The 22,785-nt window shown below is 47.2% G+C and overlaps 1 protein-coding gene across 1 annotated transcript in view; it reads left to right on the plus strand.

The window, feature by feature from the left end:
• LCK (LCK proto-oncogene, Src family tyrosine kinase) overlaps nt 1-22,785 on the plus strand; it is a 329,952-nt gene that overhangs the window by 109,513 nt on the left and 197,654 nt on the right. Inside the window, exon 2 of the mRNA XM_086955694.1 lies at nt 5,834-5,937. Coding sequence (XP_086811820.1) covers nt 5,839-5,937 — 99 coding nt within the window. The 5' untranslated portion in view covers nt 5,834-5,838. The remainder of the gene's footprint in view (nt 1-5,833; nt 5,938-22,785) is intronic.

Genomic DNA, 22,785 nt, shown 5'->3' on the forward strand with positions numbered 1-22,785 from the left:
GGGAGTAAGAAATGGTCACTGGAATGTGAATGTTGAATAACCCTGGGCGGCGTTCGCGGGGTTGCACTATGCAGAGCTATGCGAAGTAAAAAAAAAACTCAGTCGCACTAAGCGGATCTCCGCAAGCGGTGGAGTACAGTAAAAAAATGCCGTTCGCGGTGATTGCATAGTGCCGGATGCTTGTCCGCACTGTGCAATCATTGCGAACAGCACCATGCACAGCGCAAGCTTACCTTTTCTGCCGCTCAAGTAGATTTTTACTCGAGCGGCAGCTTTTTCAACGTGAACGGGCAGTTTCTCAACGCGAGCGAGGAAAAATCTTGCTGGGAGATGGATTTTCCTCGCTTGCGCTCGCCATCTTGACGTTGGTGAACGCGAGCAAGAAAAAAAGCCTGCGAGCTCCGCCTAAAGCGCAGTGTGGGAAACTCCGCAAACTCCGCGAGCGGAGAAGAGTTCACCACCCAGGGTTAATGTTGAAGTCTCACAGCATACCTCTCAAGTGGGATCAAGCTGCTACTAGGCAGATCTACACAGGCAACAACATTGGTTTTAGCCAATTGCTGTAGGGGCGCAGATTTCGGGGCTAATACTTCTTGCAGCCTAAAAAACACAGACATGAGTAGAATACTATAGGTTGACAAAGCATATCCCCCAAAGGGCTGCTTAAAACTCAGTGAAGCACAATCGACTGTAAATATAATGAGGGGAGTCTCCATCTTGGGATGCGTGTGGTGTCCTAAAAAAGTACATAATTCAATCAACACACAATCTTCATGTATACCTCACGTACTCACAACCACACAGCACTCACTCACGGACCTCAATCATGGATGCTTGTTTCCGGTCCAGGGAAGACATGGCTTTTGGCAGTTCGGGCTGGACTGTTCCCATGGGGCACAGGGTCAGACTGATTTGCATATGGCCATGTCTGAACTGGGGTGGTGGAGTGAGCTAAAGAATGGTGATAGATTAAACCCAGATCAGTTGACTGGGGGTGAGTATTTGATTTGCTCAAACGCTCCGTCCATCATCCCCTTTTGTATCGCTTTGTTCGCCCTAAGTTGGCAGGGTATGTTCAGACATGAGTCCCTTGCTCACTTTGCCACTGGATTCAAGCGAGTTAGGCTGATGACGGCTGAAATGCCAGAAACCAGTCCCAGGATGCTTGTTTGCGGTCCAGGGAAGACATGGCTTTTGGCAGTTCGGGCTGGACTGTTCCCATGAGGCACAGGGTCAGACTGATTTGCATATGGCCATGACTGAACTGGGGTGGCAGAGTGAGCCAAAGAATGGTGATGGATTAAACCCAGATCAGTTGACTGGGGGTGAGTGTTTGATTTGCTCAAACGCTCCGTCCATCATCCCCTTTTGTATCGCTTTGTTCGCTCTAAGTTGGCAGGGTATGCTCAGACGTGAGTCCCTTGCTCACTTTGCCACTGGATTCAAGCTAGCCTGGCTGATGACGGCTGAAATGCCAGAAACCGGTCCCAGGATGCTTGTTTCCGGTCCAGGGAAGACATGGCTTTTGGCAGTTCCGGCCGGACTGTTCCATGAGGCACAGGGTCAGACTGATTTGCATATGGCCATGTCTGAACTGGGGTGGCGGAGTGAGCTAAAGAATAGTGATGGATTAACCCCAGATCAGTTGACCGGGGGTGAGTGTTTGATTAGCTCAAACGCTCCGTCCATCATCCCCTTTTGTATCGCTCAAACTCAGTGAAGCACAATCGATTGTAAATATAATGAGGGGAGTCTCCATCTTGGGCTGCGTGTGGTGTCCTAAAAAAGTACATAATTCAATCAACACACGATCTTCATGTATACCTCACATATTCACAACCACCCAGCACTCACTTGCGGACCTCAATCATGAAAGACCGAACCAATTTCACCTTGGTGCAGGTAGAATGGTCTCTTCCTCTGCCCATTAGATCAGCTGCCACCAGCAGACCGTCTGCCCAGGGGCTGGAGAGAGGGGGAACACATTATGCATCCGGTTTCTTCCCCAAATCCGGGCTGCAGTGACGTCCTTGCAGTATAGGGGGCATGACTGCTTCAGGGGTCCAGTGAATGCACAAGAGACTCTTCAGTGGGGGGGTCGCAGGGCAGGGGGCCACAAGAAGTCGTACGCAGTTCTCTCAGCTGTGGGGGTGCACAGAGCACAACCATTTGTACCTATTTTGGAACCTATACTCTATTAATCCGAGTGCTGGGCTGATTCAGGCCATCCCTCATTTTTAAAAAAAGTTGAAAAAGCTTTATTTAAAGCAAAAAAATCAATTACAAAACAGTAAGCCAAATAAAATATCTTGGAATAGGTAACAAACAAATATGAAGGGCAAACTGAACGAAATGAAAAACTGTTTACAGTTTTACATTATGAAAGGGAAGAAAGGGGGAAAGGATATACCATAAGTCAATAACTGAAGATCGAGTTACAATGCATATTAATAATCAATGAAGAAGTAATTAACGCACCAATAAGTAATAATAAAAACTAATGTACCGTAAAAGGTAGAGAAATAACATCTTACGGAGGTCGAACATTTTCAGAGCGTATGGAGAATATTACATTTTTTTTACAACTTTATTTATATAAGTGGGTAATGGTAACCAATATAAATCTTTATTAGCAAGTGGATTATGAGAGGAGGCAAAAGCAATGTCTAGTATATGATAGTGGCAAAGGTTATTCCACTATGCCTTAACTGGAAGTTTAGTTAAACATTTCCAGTGTAATGTGATTTGCTGAAAGGCCAAAGTTAACATAAGAGCAAGTAATCTTTTTTCATGTGAAGATAGAGGCAAATACTCTATTAAACTACCTGCAAAAAGGATAACATTGGTATGGGGTAGGTATAAGTTAAATGTTTTAGATATAAGAGATCCAATATCCACCCAGAGTGGGACATAAGAATAAAAGATTAAATAAGTCAGCAGAAGGGGATTTGCATGTGCAGCAAGAGTCATTGTTTGTAGGAGAAAATTTAGCTATTGAAACAGGAGTGAAATACAGTCGATGATAAAGAAAAAACATAGATTGGGTAGTAGAAGCAGACCTAGAAATGTTTAATGATGTCGCCCAAATCTTATTCCAGAAGTCAACGCTCTAAGTACGGCCCAAATCCGTTTCCCAAGCAAGCTCCAAAATTGTTTTAGAACGAGAAGGTCCGGAGAGGAAATATATTTATAGATCAAAGAAGCCTTTGGAAACAGCAACAATAATTTAAAAAAAGGATAAGTTAAGGGTGGGGAAGCTTCGGAGGGGAGGGAAAAGAAGACATCCAGAATGATTCCCATAAGAGTTGAGAACTTCTGCCAGAAGGAGCGTGGACTGTTAAAGAAAAGTTGAAATTGAGGAAAGGAACAAGGAAGCAAACCATCAAACATGTCTTGGACCCATACAATACCTCAACATCTCCAAGATTTCCAATAAAGAGGCCTATTGTTAATGGTAATAAGACGATTATACCATAAGGGAGATTGTAGAAAAGATTCTCTAGTAGAGAGAGATGGTTGGTAATAAGGTCTTAGGGCCATATGTATCAAGATACCAATTATCGATTCTGTAATAGCGATTTTTAAGAAATCACTATTTCAGAATCGCTAATTGGTATGTATCAAGAAAATTGCAATTTTTTAGCGATTTCTTGATATTCCTTAATTGTGAATTTGCAAATTGCGAATTCGCAATTAAGGAATACTTTCCCATTCATTTTTATGGGCCTCCTGGCCCATAGAAGGAATGGGATTCTTTTCTCAATTTGTGATTCCCAATTTGCTAATCACAAATTGAGAATAATTTCAAGGGTCAGGGGTGTCCAAAGGACACCCTGTTGCACCACTGAAATAAGTATGGGTGCACATGTGGTGCTCATACATGCCCATGGGCATGTATGTGCGTCACATGGCACTTTGAAAAATGCTGAAATTTGCATTTTTCAAGGAAATCGCAACTTACCATCAACTAGAAGTTGGTGGTAATTTACGATTCCTTAAGGGCATTTTGAATTTTTTTTTGCTTAATACATTGCATTTAAGGAATCGCAAAATTTGCGATTCCTTCAACGCAATCGAAAAATAAGGAATCGCAAATTTTGCGATTCCTTATTTTGCACCCAAATTCCTTCATACATAGCATTTTGCGAAAATGAGTTTGCAATCGCTGAAATTCTGCGAATTTCAGCATTTGCGAACCCATTTGGCCTTGATACATATGGCCCTTAGTAAAGAACAAGTGTAATAAAATAATAGGAGAGACGTAATGCTAGTTTTTGCAGAAAAGGAGAGAACTTCCATTATAGAGAAAGGAGTAAGCAATTTTCTTTCAATGTTAACCCACAAAGAAGTATAAGTGGTGTCAACTGTTAGAAGCCATTTGGAGGCATGTTTCAAACAAAAAGCTGTATGATAAAGTCGAAAGTCAGGAAACTTCACACCTTCATCTGCTTTTGATTTCTTGAGGAATTTCAAGGCAATTCTAGATTTGTTATTATGCCGTAAACATTTAGATAAATGAGAGTCAAGGTTTTTGAAGTATGTAGAAGGGATACAATTGGGAATCATTGAGAGCCTGTATAATAAAATAGGGGGGTGATCATTTTCATAGAATCAAGGCGGCCCCTGAGAGAAAAAGAGGATTCCGGGATGAAAGAAGGCTAGAAACACGATTAAACGTTTCTTTCATATTGTGTTTAACCAAATTTAAGATACAATTGTTAAATCAAATTCCTAAGTATTTAATGCTATCGTTGTTCAAACGAAAACCAGTCGAATCAAATTGATGTTTAAGACAGAATTTGGTTATGGGCATGATTTCCATCTTCTCGGGTTGATTTTATATTCAGAAACCAAACAAAATCTGAAAATTCTTGCAATAGAGAGGAATACAGGTTTCAGGGTTGGAAATAAAAAGCAAAATATCATCGGCGTAGGCTGACAATTTGAAGTGGGAATCTCCATAAGCTAAACCAGAAATAGAAGAATTTTGACGAATACGAGACAAGAAGGGTTCAATAGATAGAACAAATAAAAGAGGGGATAAGGGACATCCTTAGCAAACACCCCGTTGCAATGGTAACAATTGTGAGATAAGGCCATTGACTTAAACAGCGGCAGTAGGAGACAAGTAAAGTAAAGAAATAAGGGAAATAAACTTGGGGCCAAAACCATGCCAGGATAGAGTTTTAAATAAAAATTACCAATCAACTCTATCGAAAGCCTTCTCCGTGTCAACAGTAATTGCAGCAAGAGAATAAGAGCGGGTGGCTGATTGATTCAGGACATTAAAAAATATTTGAGAATTATAAGAGGTTAATCTGCCTTTCACAAAGCCACATTGTTCTGGATTGATTAGGGTAGGTAGAAGAGGTTTGAGACGTAAGTCAAGCAATTTAGCAAAAAAGGGAAATGTTGCGGTAATTCTTTCAAAACCTTGGATCATGGCCTTCCTTATGAATGAAACAAATAGTAGCCTCAAAAAACGTACCCTCTGCTTTGCCAGTATTACAAAAGTGTTGGAAGAGGTGAAGCAGTTTGGGTAGTAATAAATTTGAGAAGTGTAAATAAAATTCTACTGTAAATCCATCTGGACCCGGAGTCTTCTCTCTTTTAAGGTCATCCCTCCTTTATCGCTGATGACGTGCATCGGCGTCACCCTATGCTTTCCACAGACCTACAAGGGGTCCTTTGTAGCACTATGGCCCTAGAAAAAAACAAAAAAGAGGAAACTGAGCTAGAAGCAGTCCTAAAAGAGCGATGGACACAGACTAGATAAGATTTCCAGTGCGGTACGTTTGCTTGCTCACTGTGTTTCTTCTTTCTTTCTCGACAGGGAAAATGGGCTGCAGCTGCAGCTCTGATTATGATGACTGGGTTGAAAACATAGAGTTGTGTGAACACTGCCATTTCCCCATCCCACCGGACAGCAATGCACAGGTAAGAGTGTGTGGTTTCACTTTCACCAATGGACGGATTGTGTGCTAAACCAACAGCTCTCATGGGTCCGTATGAATATGTTCTGGCACTGTCAGTCACTCCCAGAGGACAGCAGGACTCAGAGTACTTGCTGGGATAACTAACACTAACTTCCAGAGGATAGTAGGAATGTGTGCTGACTTTTCACAACTTTCAGAGGATGGTAGGAATGTCTGCTGACTTTTGACAGTTTCCAGAGAACAATAGGAATGTGTGTTGACTTTTTCAGAGGATAGTAGGAATGTGTGCTGACTTTTTCAGAGCACAGTAGGAATGTGTGCTGACTTTTTCATAGCACAGTAGGAACGTGTGCTGGCTTTTTTAGAGAATAGTAGGAATGTGTGCCGACTTTTTCATAGCACAGTAGGAATGTGTGCTGGCTTTTTTAGAGAATAGTAGGAATGTGTATTGACTTTTTCAGAGGATAGTAGGAATGTGTGCTGACTTTTTCAGAGCACAGTAGGAATGTGTGCTGACTTTTTCAGAGCACAGTAGGAATGTGTGCTGACTTTTTCATAGCACAGTAGGAATGTGTGCTGGCTTTTTTAGAGAATAGTGGGAATGTGTTCTGACTTTTTCAGAGGATAGTAGGAATGTGTGCCTACTTTCTGAAAACTTCCAGAGGATGTTAGGATCGTGTACTGACTTTTGAACAACGTCAAAGGACCGTAGGAATATGGGCTGACTTTTGACAACCTTTAGAGACTTTTCACAACCTTTAGAGGACAGTAGGACTGTGCTACCTTTGACAGCTTCCAGAGGATGTTAGGAGATATATAAAATAGATGTAAATTACCACGAGTATATAATGGTTCTCGATATTATGGAGTTGAGATAAGTGCAGTTTGATGTTAACACTAAAATACTGCAACCAGCAGCAAAACACAGGGGAAACAACAGGCCCAATCTCTAAAGAGGAAAAGTGCCCCACAATCATAAATTGTGATTCAAGACTTTCTGTGGGAGGCTGTGTTGGTAGTACCTTGGTGGAGCACTTTATGAAAAATGGGCAGCCAATGATGCATTTTCTGGTTTAACATATCTTATTAGTGTCAAAGGAGAAAGAAAGATAGACAGCCTCCAAAATACAACAGCAGCATAATCCCCCTTTTCCAAACCAAAGACCCATCGCTAGATACAATCTAAAATATCAGATTGCAGTACTAATATAAAATCCCAAATATCGACAGGTCACAATATTGGGACCACAATATCAAGGTACAATATATCAAATAGGAAATTGTACAATATCGTGACCACAATATCGCTGGGACAAAATATTGCACAGGTTAGTGCACAGAGAAAGGTATGGATTTGCGATTCTTAACTCCACAACTTGGTACCTTGAAGATATACATTTATATATATATATATATATATATATATATATATATATATATATATATATATATATATATATATATATATATATATATATATATATATATATATATATATATATATATATATATATATATATATATCATCATCAAGCGTTGTATATGTGGCGTTAGGTGTAGAAAATATATGGAAACTTACACTTTCAATATTTTGTCCCTCAATATTGTGGTCACAATGTGGTGACTTGTTAATATTTGAGATTCGATATTCCCAGTCTATATCGAATATCAGTTGAAGGGGAAAGGTTGTGGCCTAACTGCTAGAGCAGTCAACCTTGGAGCTGGGGACCCGGTTTGAGTCCCTCTGCCTAACAAAAATTAATGTGTCCCTCCAATTTTGTTTTTCAAAACCTTTATTATACCTTCACAAATTTACACAGCAGTGTGCCTACAACCCAAAGGGCCGGCCGCTAACAAATGAGCATTGGAAATCATGTATATATTAAGTCCATGTTATATTCATGCTGCTGAGGACAAAAGGTGTATCATACGGTCAAGTGAAAGGTATACAATCAGTATCATGTTGCAAGTCAGTTAAGGTTTTGTTTTTTTGTTTTTTATGAAAATAACAAAAATAACAATCAGGAAATCACAATGCGGTCATCTAGAAAAATTAGTGCAGTTTAGCCGTATGAAAGACCCCATGATAGTACGTGCTGCTGTGTATTGCCAGGAGCTCAGGCCAAAATGAAAGGTGGCGATATCCCTATATCTACGTGTAATTGTATAACGTCCCTACTCTCCCTCTACCCCTCAACCTAACCCCCCCCCTCATCATCCGACTCTAACTGTTCGTCCTCTGGCAGAGGGTCACAAATCTCACCGCGGTATACATTCCATGGGGACCATATCTTATTCCATTTTCCGGGGCACGCGCGGCTCAAGTAGACCGCCCTCTCTGTCACCATCATCTTGTCCATATTCATACACCACTGCGACTTCGTCGGTAGATCTGTCGCTTCTCAACGCTGGGCAATATCTCTCTTAGCCACAATCATGCCTAACGTGACCCAAAGTTGGCCGCATATGGACAGGTCAGTCGGTCCCCACACATAGACATAGCCTCGGTTCTGGGAGAAGAGAGGTCTCCAGAGTCTGTGACACAGTGCGTAGTATTTGTCTCCAGTAATGTTGTATGCGTGGGCAGTCCCAGAGTGTGTGAAAAAAGGACCCCTCCTCCCCACAGCCACGGAGACAGAAAGGATGTTGTATTCTGTGGATGCGATGTAAGAGTGTTCTCGTGTAATATACTCTGTGGAGGACCTTAAGCTGTACAAGCCTCAGCCTAGCTGGGATGCCCACCTCCTTAGGGGACGCCAGCGCCGCATTCCATTCGTGTTCGTCTAGGGCGTCCACTTCCTCTTCCCACCTATCTTTCAGGGGGCCAGCGGGTCTGGCAAGTTATTCAGGAGTTTACGGTAAGTCAGTGATGTCGCGCTTTATAACATAAAGTCAGTTAGGAGTCGATCTTCCAGCGGAGAGGATTCTGGCAGAACCGACCCAGAGGGGATGGCTGCAAGCAAAGCATGGCGTATCTGAACGTAACGGTATTTTTCGTGTGATCCTAGCTCATATAGTTCCTTCAGACGGTCGAATGAAATGACTTCGCCCCGTTCCCACATGTCGCCCACTGTGGATATCCCGATGGAATCCCAGTGAGAGAAGCCCCTACTGTATCTTAGGTTTCCCTAGGCGCGGGCGTCCCAAAGTGGGGTGAGTTTGGTGATCTTCCCCTTCCAGCCCAGCGCGGCCAGTGCCGCATGCCATATTGTCACAGTAAGTTTGGTAGGCCCCGTTAATGTTCTTACTTTGCGTTGGTCATAGAGCGGGGCCAGCATGTTGTTGGCGCCCAGTTGTGCCCTATCTGTTTGGAACGCAGGGTCAGTCTGTGAGGCATGTATCCACTGGTTAATGGGCTTAAGATGTGCCGCCCAATAATACAGGTGTAGATTCGACAACGCAATCCTGCCATCGTACCAACCCCTGTAACTTGGCTTGCGCTATGCGTGCCGGGCGATTGCCCCACAGCAGACCGGAGACAACCGCTGCCACCTTCTTAAAGTATCTCGGCGCCACCGGAAAAGGCGTGTTTTCTAGTATATATAGAAAACGTGGCAAAGACATCATTTTATATAGCGCTGCTTTTCCCAGCATTGTTAATGGTAACCCCGCCCAGAACTTGACATCTTGTTTGAGCCGTTCCAATGGTGGCATCAAATTTAATTGCACATATTCCAATGGATCCCGTGTGACATGAATACCCAAATACTTGAAAGAAGAGCCAGCTAGTCTCAGTGGGCAATCGGGGCCGAGTGATGGGGTCTGGCCTTTCAGAACGTATAGCTCAGATTTGTTCCAATTAATCGTGTAACCTGAGATTTTACCGTGATCGTCACAAAGATTCAGAAGAGCCGTACACCCTGTTCGGGGTTAGTTAAGTACACCAGCATGTCGTCCGCATAGAGGGACAGTCGGTCTTCCCAACCCTCCTTCCAGTGTATTCCCTTAAGTAAGGGCGTTTGCCTTATTAAATTAGCCAGTGGCTCTAGGGAGAGCGCAAAAAGCAGAGGTGATAGGGGGCAGCCCTGTCGGGTATCTCTCCCCAGCGAGAATGTACGAGAAATGTGGCCATTCGCCACTACATGTGCCATCGGTTTCGTATACAGCAGTTTAATCCACGCTATGAATTTCGAGCCGAAGCCCATACATGACAGAACCTCAAAAAGGTAGCCCCACTCCACTAAGTCAAAAGCCATTTTGGCATCCAGGGCCAATATAACTGCGTGGTCGTGGATCAGGTCCGCCCTCGCCAGTACCCCATGTACCCTGCGAAGATTTAGTGCTGTGTTCCTGTGGGGCATAAACCCGGATTGATCTGGATGGATAAGATCAGGCAGATGTGCCATCAATCGGGTAGCCAGGAGTTTAGCCAGGATTTTACCCTCTGCGTTGAGCAGGGAGATGGGGCGATATGAGGCGCAGTCGTCCTGTGGCTTCCCGGGTTTAGGTATCGCCACTATAGTGGCCGTTCTTTGATCGAGTGGAAGCTCACCTCTCTCTCGGCATTCCTCATACATGTTGAGCAAGTATGTGCTGAGTTCTTCGGACTGGGACTGATACCATTCCACTGGAATGCCGTTCGGTCCGAGGGCTTTGCCAGGCTTGAGCGCACGTATGGCAAGCTGTATTTCATCGCTGGTTATGGCCGCATCCAGGTCCGTTATTGCCTCTGGTTGCAATACTGGGATGTCCATTCTACTTAGCGCTTCCCGTGCCATGTCGGCGGTCACTACCCTCTCCGGAGTATACACCTGTTCAAAATGTGTCGCCAATGCCTCCACTATCTGTTCAGGGCTTGTTTGCGATACGCCATTGCTATCTTTCACTTGCTGAATGCCTCTGGAACTACCCCCCCTCTTGTCGAGCCAGGCCAACATCTTTCCCGCGTTGTCGCCAACATCGTATATCCGATTTTGTGTGTCAGTAATGTGTCCCTTCACCATATGGCGAACATGTTCTGTATACAGTCGCTGATGGAGTGCGAGGGCATGTGAAGTGTCTACTGTGGGGTTAGCCTCATGCAAAGTTGTTAAACTGCGTAGTGTCAGCTCAAGCTGAGATTGTTCAGCCGTTTGTTCCTTTTTATGGGCCGCAATAGCGCTCATAGCTTGCCCCCTCAACACAGTCTTGTAGGCCTCCCAGAGCACCTTGGAGGAGGCCACAGTAGCCACATTTTCTTCGAAATACTGTGTTGTAGCCTTCCGGAGGGTTTTCCTGATTTTTGGGATTTTAAGGTAGGACGCTTGAATGGGGTATATACGGTGGAGAGATTTTTTCTGGGTGGAGATTGTTAGGGTAATCGGAGAGTGGTCTGAAATGCCTCTTGGGTGTATGTCTGCAGAATCTACGTGCTGCAACCCTTCCCCCAATGCCAGGAAATAATCAATAATCTATCCGGGAGAGACTGTTGTGAACTGTGGAGTGAAATGTGTACTGCCTGTCCTGGGGGTGTACGTGACGCCAGATGTCCATCAATCCCATCGCTGTCAGGAAACGTTGAAATCGGGAGGGCCCCCCTGGCGAAGCTGTCGTGGGGAATCTGTCTAGCTGTGAATCTACCACTGCATTAAAATCTCCTCCCACAATTACATCACTTTCAGGGAGAGACAATAAAAAGTCGCTAAGTGCTGGAAGCATTATTGAGTGAAGCGACGGTGGGATGTATACCGATACCACAGTTAGGGGGCGACCTTCCCATTGCCCCTGCAAGGCTGCGAAGCACCCCTGCCCATCTGTCTTCGTGCCCAGCAGAATGAATTGTGAGGATTTTTTAAGCAAAATACCAGTTCCCCGGGAGCCCAATGTAAATTCCGAATGTGCCACCATCCTGTACCCTCTCCTATCTAAGGCCTTAGTGGCCCCCCCCCTTCAAGTGTGTCTCTTGCAGGAGCGCCAGTTGGGGTTTTTGCCTCTTTAACGCATTTAGTACCAGGCCTTATCCCCAAGCCCCCTCACGTTCCACGAGAGTATTCTAAGGGAGGAACCACCCAACTGTGACTCAGCGTTCCCCACTTGACTTAGTTGCTCAGTCGCCATCCCCAATCATGCAGACATATACAAACGATTTTAGAAGGATCAATCGTACCTGTAGGCCTATCCTACCAGCTCTAGCACATATACAGCGAGTACCAAGTCCTGACCGACGTAGTGAATTTCCAACCAAAAACCAAACTCCCCCCCCCACCCATTCCCTCCCTGCCTCCCTGCTTAACGGACCTCCAACTGCCCGCCTCCCCAACTGAGCAGAGCGCTTAACCCATCCCAAAAACAGAGTACTTGCACGTTGGGGGAGAGTGTCTCCCCGAGCAGGCGGCCTCCCTGCACCCTTCAGAGTATCCAGGCCGGCGTCCACTAACGACATGTGTGCGTATTCAATCTGGGAGTCAGTGTTCAAGTCATGCATGGGCAGGCCATGTTATATTCCCCCGGCTGCCGCAGATAAATCCGGTGTCGGTGATTTGCTCGCGCCTCTTCTATCTGAAGTTTGTGAGCTGGTCCGACTATCGTTCCGGTGTCTGTGATGCATTCTGTCGGACTTGCGTTCTACTGTGCGCCAGCCTTTGAGCCAGTCCCTTGCCGCCTCAGGGGAATCAAAAAACCAGACTTTCTTATCGGCGACCACCCGTAGCCGAGCCGGAAACAACATGGAGTATGGTAGTTCCTGCTCACGCAATGTTTTTTTTACTTCCAAAAAGGTTCTTCTCCGTCGTGTTACCTCCGCCGTGTAATCCGGGAAAAAGGATATGCGCGAGTTTTGAATCTGAATGGCTGGTGCCACTCTGGCCGCCTGGAGGATGGTGTTGCGGTCCCTAAAGTTAAAAAGTCTCGCCAGGATCGGGCGCGGTGAGGCCCCTGGTTTCGGTGTTCTTCCCGGTACTCTGTGGGCCCGTTCCACAGTGAAGAAGTTCGATAGACCCTTGGGGGCTAGCCGGTTCTTGATCAAGTCCTCCACATACAAATCCATAGCTCCCGTGGTTTCAGATTCCGGGACTCCCAAAATGCGAACGTTGTTTCGTCGGGAGCGTCCTTCATGATCATCCAGCTTCTCCTTGAGCAACTTATTGTCGGCCTGCAGTTTCTGCATTTCCACCTGTAGGTCCGAGACGTCCTCCACCAAAGATTTAGCGACTACCTCCACTTGCTTCACCCTTTCGCTCATCTTTTGGAGGTCCGCACGTATCAAAGTTACTTCCGTCACGGTTGCTCCCACCGTTGCCTGTACTTGGGCCAAGGCGTTCAACACGTCCTCCAAAGTAGCCTTCTTCGCTCCCTCTCCTTCCGGGCCTTTGCCCAGGGATTTGCGTTGTTCCGTTTGAGAGAGTGATTGTTTCTCGTAAGCAAATTTATCAAGCTTAGCCTGGGTGGAGGTATTTGTGGACCCTTTGCCCGCCATGTTACCACTCCGGTACTTTCAGCCTGTGGCGGTCCCTTGTTACGGGAGTGCCCGTGGTGAGCGGACTGCCGGGCCGTCAAGTTACAGCGGCGTCCAATCTTCGCAGTCGTTAGGCTACTCACGGCCGGGTCCGCACTCTGTATGTCAATCGTGATGATTGCTCAGGATCGAGTTCCAAGATTACGGTACAGGACGCCCGGCCTTGCAAACAAGATGGTTCGTGCCCACCGTGGCGGATGTGATAGAAAATGGCGGCGGCTACGCCTTTGGGGCGAAATGTCCAGCCCTTATGTGATCTTTAAGGAGCTTCAGATTTCCATCGCCTTATCGTGGGGTCTGTATTCGCTGCGGGCACTTCCGGTTGTCAGCGCCGACGAGGCTTCACTTCCGCCCGGGCAGCTCCCAAACCAGCCGCCGCGGCTGTATTCACGCCACCAGGCCGCACCCAGAGGTCACCATTTCCTCCCGATCCTAGGGCACCGATACTCCCAAACTTCTCCTCCAAGTGCTGTTCGGTCACCGGGTCCCGGACACCTCGTCTGGGTTCGTTTTTGTGCGGATAGGCATGCGGATTGATGCGGAAAGCCGCCTTACTCCGGGAGCCTCTCTAGTTTGCTGCGGCCATCATCGGCTGCTAGCCACGCCCCCCCCTCCAATTTTTTTAAACCTATATAAAACATTGAACATCTCTGAATTGGGAACAGAGGCATTAACGGTAGGCCATAGCCGAAACCCAATGTAGTAAACGGAGAGAGAGAGAGAAGATAACAGAGACAAAACCTAATAAGTAGCATCACATTAGACAGTTAAACTCTTCATTCAGCCATGTTTCCCTACCTTAGTGTCCAGTCCCCAGCCTAAGATTAAGCAATAGTCTCAAACCAGATACAAAGCTTGGGCCTATTTTGGCCAAACTTGCAGTGAATTTCCAGAGTAGGCTGCAGAACCCCCCACCAGATTTCAGTCTGTCGATCATCGCTTTTTTGCAGAGAGAAACTCCCAGGCCACCTCAGGGTTAATGAACAATCAAGTCTTATCCCCATCCTGTAGCCTCAGTTTGGCAGGGAACCACATGGCCCCTCCATGCTGGTGGTGGAAACTCATTCTTCACAGTCTGCAGATCTTGCCTATGTCTCAAGGTTGCCAAACACAACTGAGGGAACATGTGGAGTTGAGAACCTCTCACCATCAGATTAGCCTTCTTGGCTGCACCCTTAATAATAAACTCACCTTGCTGTGGGCACAGCAACTGCTACTTCACTGTTTCGGTCATTCCCCCCTCATCGTTAAACCACAGGCGCATAGCCTAATCACCCTGTCCACTAATACACAGAGCCCCAGGTCTACTTCTTTACTCCCCTCTTTAAAAAGCGTACGCTTCAGCTTTAGAGCCTAGAACCTGCTGGATTAGGGAAGCACAGCATGCAGAGTCGGGTGGCCTTAGACTCACATTCTTAATACTCTACCTTAAGCTTTATGTTGCCGGTTGAGGAAAACTCGCTTTCCTTGAACCGTGGGTATCGCAGGGTCACAACATCATGGACCGCTCTGGTGTTTCCACCTATGGCACGCATTCCCTTAAATACTCACCTTTCGTCTGTAGATTCAAAGAGGCCTTCGTTTCCCTCCATGCTCTCCTCTTGCGAAGGTACTTTCCCGTCTGTGTGCCTAGTAGTCACCGGTAGATCTTTCATCATGGTCATAATCGTGGCCTTTCCTTGTGAGAGGCCAAGTCTGGGTCCATAAGCAGATGGGGGTTGGTGGGGTCCCAGTGAACTCCTCACTCTCTTTCCTGTCACTACATGTCAGGGGGGAAACGTATTGGAACACAACTCTGATTGTGGCAGCGGTTCCTCCAAGGAAAGTTGGAGCTATAATTTCCCGACATAGAGTATCGCAGTACCGTTGGACACTATGACAGTACATATTATTCATGTCTAAATCGAAACAAGTTTACACCTGAAGTTCCTCCTTCGTCTGTCCTTGCCAAACTTTCGGCATAGACCACTCACCACCGAATAACGCCACAGCGCGCCTTTGAGTCTCCTGGCCATCTTTGCCGAAAAATCCACCGACACCCTGACTGGGTCGGAATTATCACCAGTCGTGGGGAATTAACTATACTATCCATTAGGATTTAGCCCTGAAGATTTGGAGTGTACTGCACTCCAATGAAACACGTGTCGGCTGGCGCAATAAATACAACAAGTACCACGTACACCGACTGCCCTTCTTCATTGTTTCTAAGAACACTAACAACATATTATTTGTTATTAATTGTATTGTGTGTGCACAGGTTTTGTTTCTTAAGGGTATGTGCTGACAGCTACAACAGATCTAGAGGACTGCAAGAATGTGTGCTGACATGCACCCTCAGCAGCCGCTAGAGGGCAGATCGAGTATTCCAAGCAGTAGCAGAAACTCTCAGGGATCCCATAGGGTGGGCGAGAGTCACAGATTTCTTCGAACAGTCCTCGTAAACTTAGCCCAAGTCCCGAGTTTGCAAGAGTGTGGAATGAGTGTGGAATGAATACAAAGCAAGTTTTTAAGAGTTCTAGTTCAGGATTAATTAGCAGCCCCTTATCAGAAAGCTATTTAATGAACCCATATGGTACTGTGTGTAAAGATTGCATTGAAATATCCCTTCATGCCTCATTGACTTTGTTTTCTATGTTGGCGAGGGCTGCCAATTAAGTCCATGTCTTAGTAGTCCTACTTCTGTGTTTTAAAAATCTGGTTATCTTACAAGGCAATAACCGAGCAACAGGAAGTGTTTGACACAGAGTGATCTTGAAATACAGGATATATCATAGATCAGGGGTCTGTGTGGTTGAGAACTATCCAGAAAGTGAACAGTGCTTGTTAGAGTGAATCAAGAACCCCCAAGAAAATGATCCACAATTACCGGTGCTCACCAAACCCTCTCAGCCCAGCAGCCACGTTTCAAAGCTTGGCCCCTCAAAGAAGACGCTGGACGCGGGAGCCTTTTTGCAAGCTTCTTTATTCACTTGCGTCCCTAATCTCTTCCCCTACCGGTCTCGCCCCTTCCTGTCCCCGCCTTTTCCTGTGTTGCCTGCCCTGTCTTGAAACCAGGGTCAGGCATAACGATACAACACCTCCCCCTTTTGTATTTTAAGTGTTCACCTTATTTCAGAGTTCTTCAATGAGCCGAACAGGCCTCCGAATTGTTCTTCGTGGTCGGCTGGCTTGTATCTGGTCAGGCGGGCTTTTGTCTCACGTGTCATCAGACTCCAGTGCCTGACGATATTCACGGTCACTGTTCCTTTCTTGACTTGATGAGTCTGTGTCACGGTCAGGCTCTTTTGACTGGGTGTGAGTGTTTGATTGATTCAGATGCTCCGTCCATCACCCCCCCCTTTTGTACCGCTTTTGGCCGCCATAAGTGTGGCAGGGTATGCTCAGACGTGAGTCCCTTGCTCACTTTGCCACTGGATTCAAGCAAGCCGGGCTGAAGACGGCTGGAATGCCAGAAACCGGTCCTCAGAAGCTTGTGTCCGGTCCAGGGAAGACATGGCTTGGCAGTTCGGGCTGGACTGTTCCCATGAGGCACAGGGTCAGACTGATTTGCATATAGCCATGTCTGAACTGGGGTGGCAGAGTGGGCTAAAGAACGGTGATGTATTAAACCCAGATCTTTTGACTGGGTGTGAGTGTTTGATTGATTCAGATGCTCCGTCCATCACCACCCCCTTTTGTACCGCTTTTGGCCGCCATAAGTGTGGCAGGGTATGCTCAGACGTGAGTCCCTTGCTCACTTTGCCACTGGATTCAAGCAAGCCGGGCTGAAGACGGCTGGAATGCCAGAAACCGGTCCTCGGAAGCTTGTTTCCGGTCCAGGGAAGACATGGCTTGGCAGTTCGGGCTGGACTGTTCCCATGAGGCACAGGGTCAGACTGATTTGCATATAGCCATGTCTGAACTGGGGTGGCAGAGTGGGCTAAAGAACGGTGATGGATTAAACCCAGATCTTTTGACTGGGTGTGAGTGTTTGATTGATTCAGATGCTCCGTCCATCACCACCCCCTTTTGTACCGCTATTGGCCGCCATAAGTGTGCCAGGGTATGCTCAGACGTGAGTCCCTTGCTCACTTTGCCACTGAATTCAAGCAAGCCGGGCTGAAGACGGCTGGAATGCCAGAAACCAGTCCTCGGAAGCCTATTTCCGGTCCAGGGAAGACATGGCTTGGCAGTTCGGGCTGGCCTGTTCCCATGAGGCACAGGGTCAGACTGATTTGCATATAGCCATGTCTGAACTGGGGTGGCAGAGTGGGCTAAAGAACGGTGATGGATTAAACCCAGATCTTTTGACTGGGTGTGAGTGTTTGATTGATTCAGATGCTCCGTCCATCACCACCTCCTTTTGTACCGCTTTTGGCCGCCATAAGTGTGGCAGGGTATGCTCAGACGTGAGTCCCTTGCTCACTCTGCCACTGGATTCAAGCAAGCCGGGCTGAAGATGGCTGGAAAGCCAGAAACCGGTCCTCGGAAGCTTGTTTCCGGTCCAGGGAAGACATGGCTTGGCAGTTCAGGCTGGACTGTTCCCATGAGGCACAGGGTCAGACTGATTTACATATAGCCATGTCTGAACTGGGGTGTCAGAGTGGGCTAAAGAATGGTGATGTATTAAACCCAGATCTTTTGACTGGGTGTGAGTGTTTGATTGATTCAGATGCTCCGTCCATCACCACCCCGTTTTGTACCGCTTTTGGCCGCCATAAGTGTGCCAGGGTATGCTCAGACGTGAGTCCCTTGCTCACTTTGCCACTGGATTCAAGCAAGCCGGGCTGAAGACGGCTGGAATGCCAGAAACCGGTCCTCGGAAGCTTGTTTCCGGTCCAGGGAAGACATGGCTTGGCAGTTCCGGCTGGACTGTTCCCATGAGGCACAGGGTCAGACTGATTTGCATACAGCCATGTCTGAACTGGGGTGGCAGAGTGGGCTAAAGAACGGTGATGGATTAAACCCAGATCTTTTGACTGGGTGTGAGTGTTTGATTGATTCAGATGCTCCGTCCATCACCGCCCCCTTTTGTAACGTTTCAAAGCTTGGCCCCTCAAAGAAGACGCTGGACGCGGGAGCCTTTTTGCAAGCTTCTTTATTCACTTGCGTCCCTAAACTCTTCCCCTACTGGTCTCGCCCCTTCCTGTCCACGCCTTTTCCTGTGTTGCCTGCCCTGTCTTGAAACCAGGGTCAGGCATAACGATACAACACCTCCCCCTTTTCTATTTTAAGTGTTCACCTTATTTCAGAGTTCTTCAATGAGCCGAACAGGCCTCCGAATTGTTCTTCGTGGTTGGCTGGCTTGTATCTGGTCAGGCGGGCTTTTGTTTCACGTGTCATCAGACTCCAGTGCCTGACGATATTCACGGTCACTGTTCCTTTCTTGACTTGATGAGTCTGTGTCACGGTCAGGCTCTCGAACTCGAGTATAGGCAGAGGAGTTGCACCTTTTGAAGTGAGATGTGTTTCTGGTCGTCCGCTTGCCTTTAGACTCTGCAGTGAACATGGTCCCTTTTCTTCATGTGACTTTCAGTGGGTGTGCAAGGTAGCGACTGCCTGCTTTGGTTCTCTTGTCCTGTTTCACTAACACCCAGTCTCCTTCACGGATGTCGGAAATCTTTGCATGTCTCCATTTTGGCTTTCTTGGCGTGATCAAGTTCTACTAGAGTGTCATGTTCTGTGGTCACGACTTGGGATTGCGTGACAGCATCTGTAGTTTGTAGCCGGGTGCGTGGAACTCGCCCAAGCATGAGAGTGGCAGGGCAATGGTTTGTGATGCTGGGTGGCGTGGTCCGATAGGCTCGCAGCACTTCATTTAGCGCCGGTTGAATGTCACGGCGAGCCAGTTCAGCTTCCCATAAAGCGTTCTACCATCCCGTTGGCCTGGGGCCACAAAGGAGTGATCTTCCGATGTTTAAATTTGAGGTGTTTTGCAAATTCTACAAATTCTTGTCCATTGAATGGTGGCCCGTTGTCTGTCTTTACCACCGCAGGTATTCCCCATGCTGTGAATGCTTCGTCGATGACAGGTATGACGGCTGTCGCTTTGGTGGAAGAGATTTGATGAGCAATGGGAAAACGAGAGTACTCGTCCATGATGATGATGATGTATTTCCCTGATTTCAACGGGCCGAAGTAGTCAATGACTACTTGTTGCCATAAACTTTCTGGGAGGTCCGACATCTGCAGTGGCACTGGTGGTTCATCTCGTCCCACTAGTTGGCAGGATGTACAGTCTCGGAGCGTAGCTTCCACCATCTGGTCGAGGGACAGGAACCAAACGCGGTCTCATAACCCTTTCTTCATGGCCACCACTCCTCTGTGTCCTTCGGGTGCCAGGTTGACAATTCCTTATCTTAGCCTTTGAGGGATCACGATGCTTCTGTCTCTCAGTAGTAGTCCGTCAGTACTGATAGACAGTTCTTCTTGGACGTGTTTGAACGCTGCAAGTTCTTGAGTGTTGACAGCTTCGTTTCTGTGGGCGTCATCTAAGTGTCTCCACGAGTTGGTGCGGATTCGGTGCATAATGTTTTGAATTGTGGCATCTTGGGCGGATGCTTCTTGGATGGCTTCTAATGGGACCGCCGGTGGACAGGCGTGGTCAATGACGAAGTGGAGGTATTCCTCTGCCACAGAGCGTTGCACTTGTGTTCGGGTTTGTGGATGTCGCGACATGTAGTCCGCTGGGTTTTCTGCCTTTCCCGGTTTGTGGATAATTGTGTAGGTGTAGTCTTGTAGGTGAATTCCCCACTGTTCAATCCATGGGGGCATCTTGGCCCGCGGGTTACCAAAGATGGTTGTCAGCGCTTGGTGATCGGCGATGAGCGTGAAGTGTTTCCTATATTCATATCTAGCCGTGGATATTTCTTCAGTCTATCTGGGTCTGCCACCATGCACATGTATTCATTACTGTCCTGTGATATAGGAGTGAGGGAAGATGATTCTCTAGATGTCGACTGCTGGGATTTGTAGGAGTTTACTGATTGAGTGCTTGACCTTGATGAGCTGGAAGAGCGGTCTCTCCGTCCCTGTACAGCTCGCATGATGACGTGATTCTGTGCTCTGTCTGGTCTGTTTCACCTCTGAGCGGCGGGTTTGGCAGACAGCTTCAAAGTGGTTCTCTCTTCCGCATCGATTGCACTGTTGACCAACTGCAGGGCATGGGCCTGTGTGAGGGTAGTCTTGGCCACACCGATAGCATTGCAATGATTTTCTCTTAGGTTGGCTGTTTCGGGTCCTGCTGCAAGGAGAGTTTGCGCAATGTGTTCTCGCGAGCCTACCAGATTTGCCTCGAGTCAGTGTGGGACTGTACTCGAAGAGCTTGTTCTCTTTTTTCAGTTTTGCTAGCCTCCATCTATTTTGCGTGTTCTTCCGCTTGGTCATTGATGCGGGTGAGTTCGTCTATCTCTTCAAGAGTGTGGTGCTTTTTTAGTAGTCGACAATGTAGTGATTCTGATTGGCATCCCTCAATGATGCGCAGGCGAAGTGCATCTTCGTGTTGAATTTGTCAAATTTGCAGTATCGGGCGAGACGCCTGATGCGAGCGATGAAGTCACTCATTGACTCCTTTTTTGCGAGGCGTGGTTGAACGTATAGCGTTCATAGTCTAGGTTCCGTTTGTGGAGAGCTTCCTTCGCATCTTCGTAAGATGCGGTATTAGCGGCCGGTAGTTCCATGATTATTTGCGCAATGTCTTTCCCCACTAGATTCGGCAGGGCTATGAGTTTCTGGTTGGGATCAGAAACTTGGGACCCCGTCAGGAAATCTTCAAAATCTTCCGCCCAGCTTCTCCATTTGGGCCCCATGCTGTTCCCCGACGTCAGCTGTAGGGTCTCGGGAGGGCGCAGGAAAGGTACTCCCATGAGTATCAGTCCATGTTGTAGGGCATTTTGGGTGGACCCAGTGGCTATGGGCTGCATGGAATTGGCCTCAACTGACATGGTGAGTGAAAATGTGGCTCCGGCAGACCGTGGGGGCTTCTAATTCGCAAAATTTGTAGATTTGTTGCTGTTTTTTGGATGTTGCCTGACCCCAAGATGGCCGCCGTGATAGGGTCCAATGTTGTCCTATGCACAGGGCCTGGTTTAAAGATGGCTACCGGAGAGACGTGGGTATTTCACTCCCACTGAGCAAATTAGATGGGCATTTCTTTGCAGGGTAGCTGTTGTGGTAGACTCACTCTGATTTACTCTGGGCCGCATCTGGATTCGCGCTCTGTATGTTGCAGGCTGCCTTGTCGGGTCAGCCCGATGTTGGCGCTCGTTTTCCTGTCGGGCGCTCTGCAGTGCGTCTTCAGCTGCGTGCTCTTTCTCGCGCTGCGGCAATCGTGGCGAGCAGGTGAAGTGGGTCAGGGCATCCAATCGTTGTCGGCAATTTCAAAGCTTTGCCCCCCAAAAGAAGACGCTGGACGCGGGAGCCTTTTTGCAAGCTTCTTTATTCACTCGCGTCCCTAATCTCCTCCCCTTCCGGTCTCGCCCCTTCCTGCCCCCGCCTTTTCCTGTGTTGCCTGCCCTGTCTTGAAACCAGGGTCAGGCATAACGATACGACACCACGGGCAACTGGTTTTGTTGGATTGCACGCCTCGTCTATTTCACTGCCAAGGGACAGTTAATATGAAGCTCTTCCAGGAACCTGGAACTCAAGAACAGGTGTCATGGAACCGTCTGGGGAAAGGCACGGTTCTAATGCAGATGTTGTGGCTATGTCTCTGAAGCCTCGCCCTCTCACATAGGGAGCGCTGTGTCTTGAAAATGTTGGTTCTGGAACATTCTCAAGCCTCCTTCAGCAAAACTAGCATTTGCTTCCTCCGTGATAACTCGTCAGCCTCTTCACTGCTGTCGTGGTTGTCTGTTTACCAAGATGTCAGGAGTAAAACAAGTGACATACTGGCATCCCTCAACATTTTGAACAGATCCCGCACCGGTGTAGAGTTGCCAGGTGCGTGCGCATTCAAAATCATTTCTAAGAGGTGGGCAGCTGTGTTCATGTCTGTAGCATAGATAGGCTTTCGATGGGCAGCTACAAATCACAGTGACATAACAGGTAACAGCTACTTCTCAATATGTGGCAAAACAAAGGATCAACAAATACAACAGGTCTTCGACTGACAGCAGCAGGACTCTCAGAATACCGCCATGTATTATCAACTAATTGAAAATGTGTCAGAATTTGTATGAACACTCACTCGTCCACCTACACATTCCTCTCAGTGAGTTAAGCACCTGCTCCAGAGAGCTGTCTGTACGCTACATGCCAATCATGGCATAAGTGTATATGTTCTGTGAGGGATGAACGTTTGTGCTAGTCGGCCCTGCAAGATCTGTCCCCTGAGCAATGGAGCATTACACTTGCTGCCTTCTGTGAGAGAGGGGCGATTGCTTTTCAACTGTCTTGCTGTACCTGTTCTGTGAGGAAGCAAAGCTTGCACTGCCACTG

The sequence above is a fragment of the Lissotriton vulgaris genome, chromosome 2_1, assembly GCF_964263255.1.
Source record: "Lissotriton vulgaris chromosome 2_1, aLisVul1.2, whole genome shotgun sequence".
Lineage (NCBI taxonomy): Eukaryota > Metazoa > Chordata > Amphibia > Caudata > Salamandridae > Lissotriton > Lissotriton vulgaris.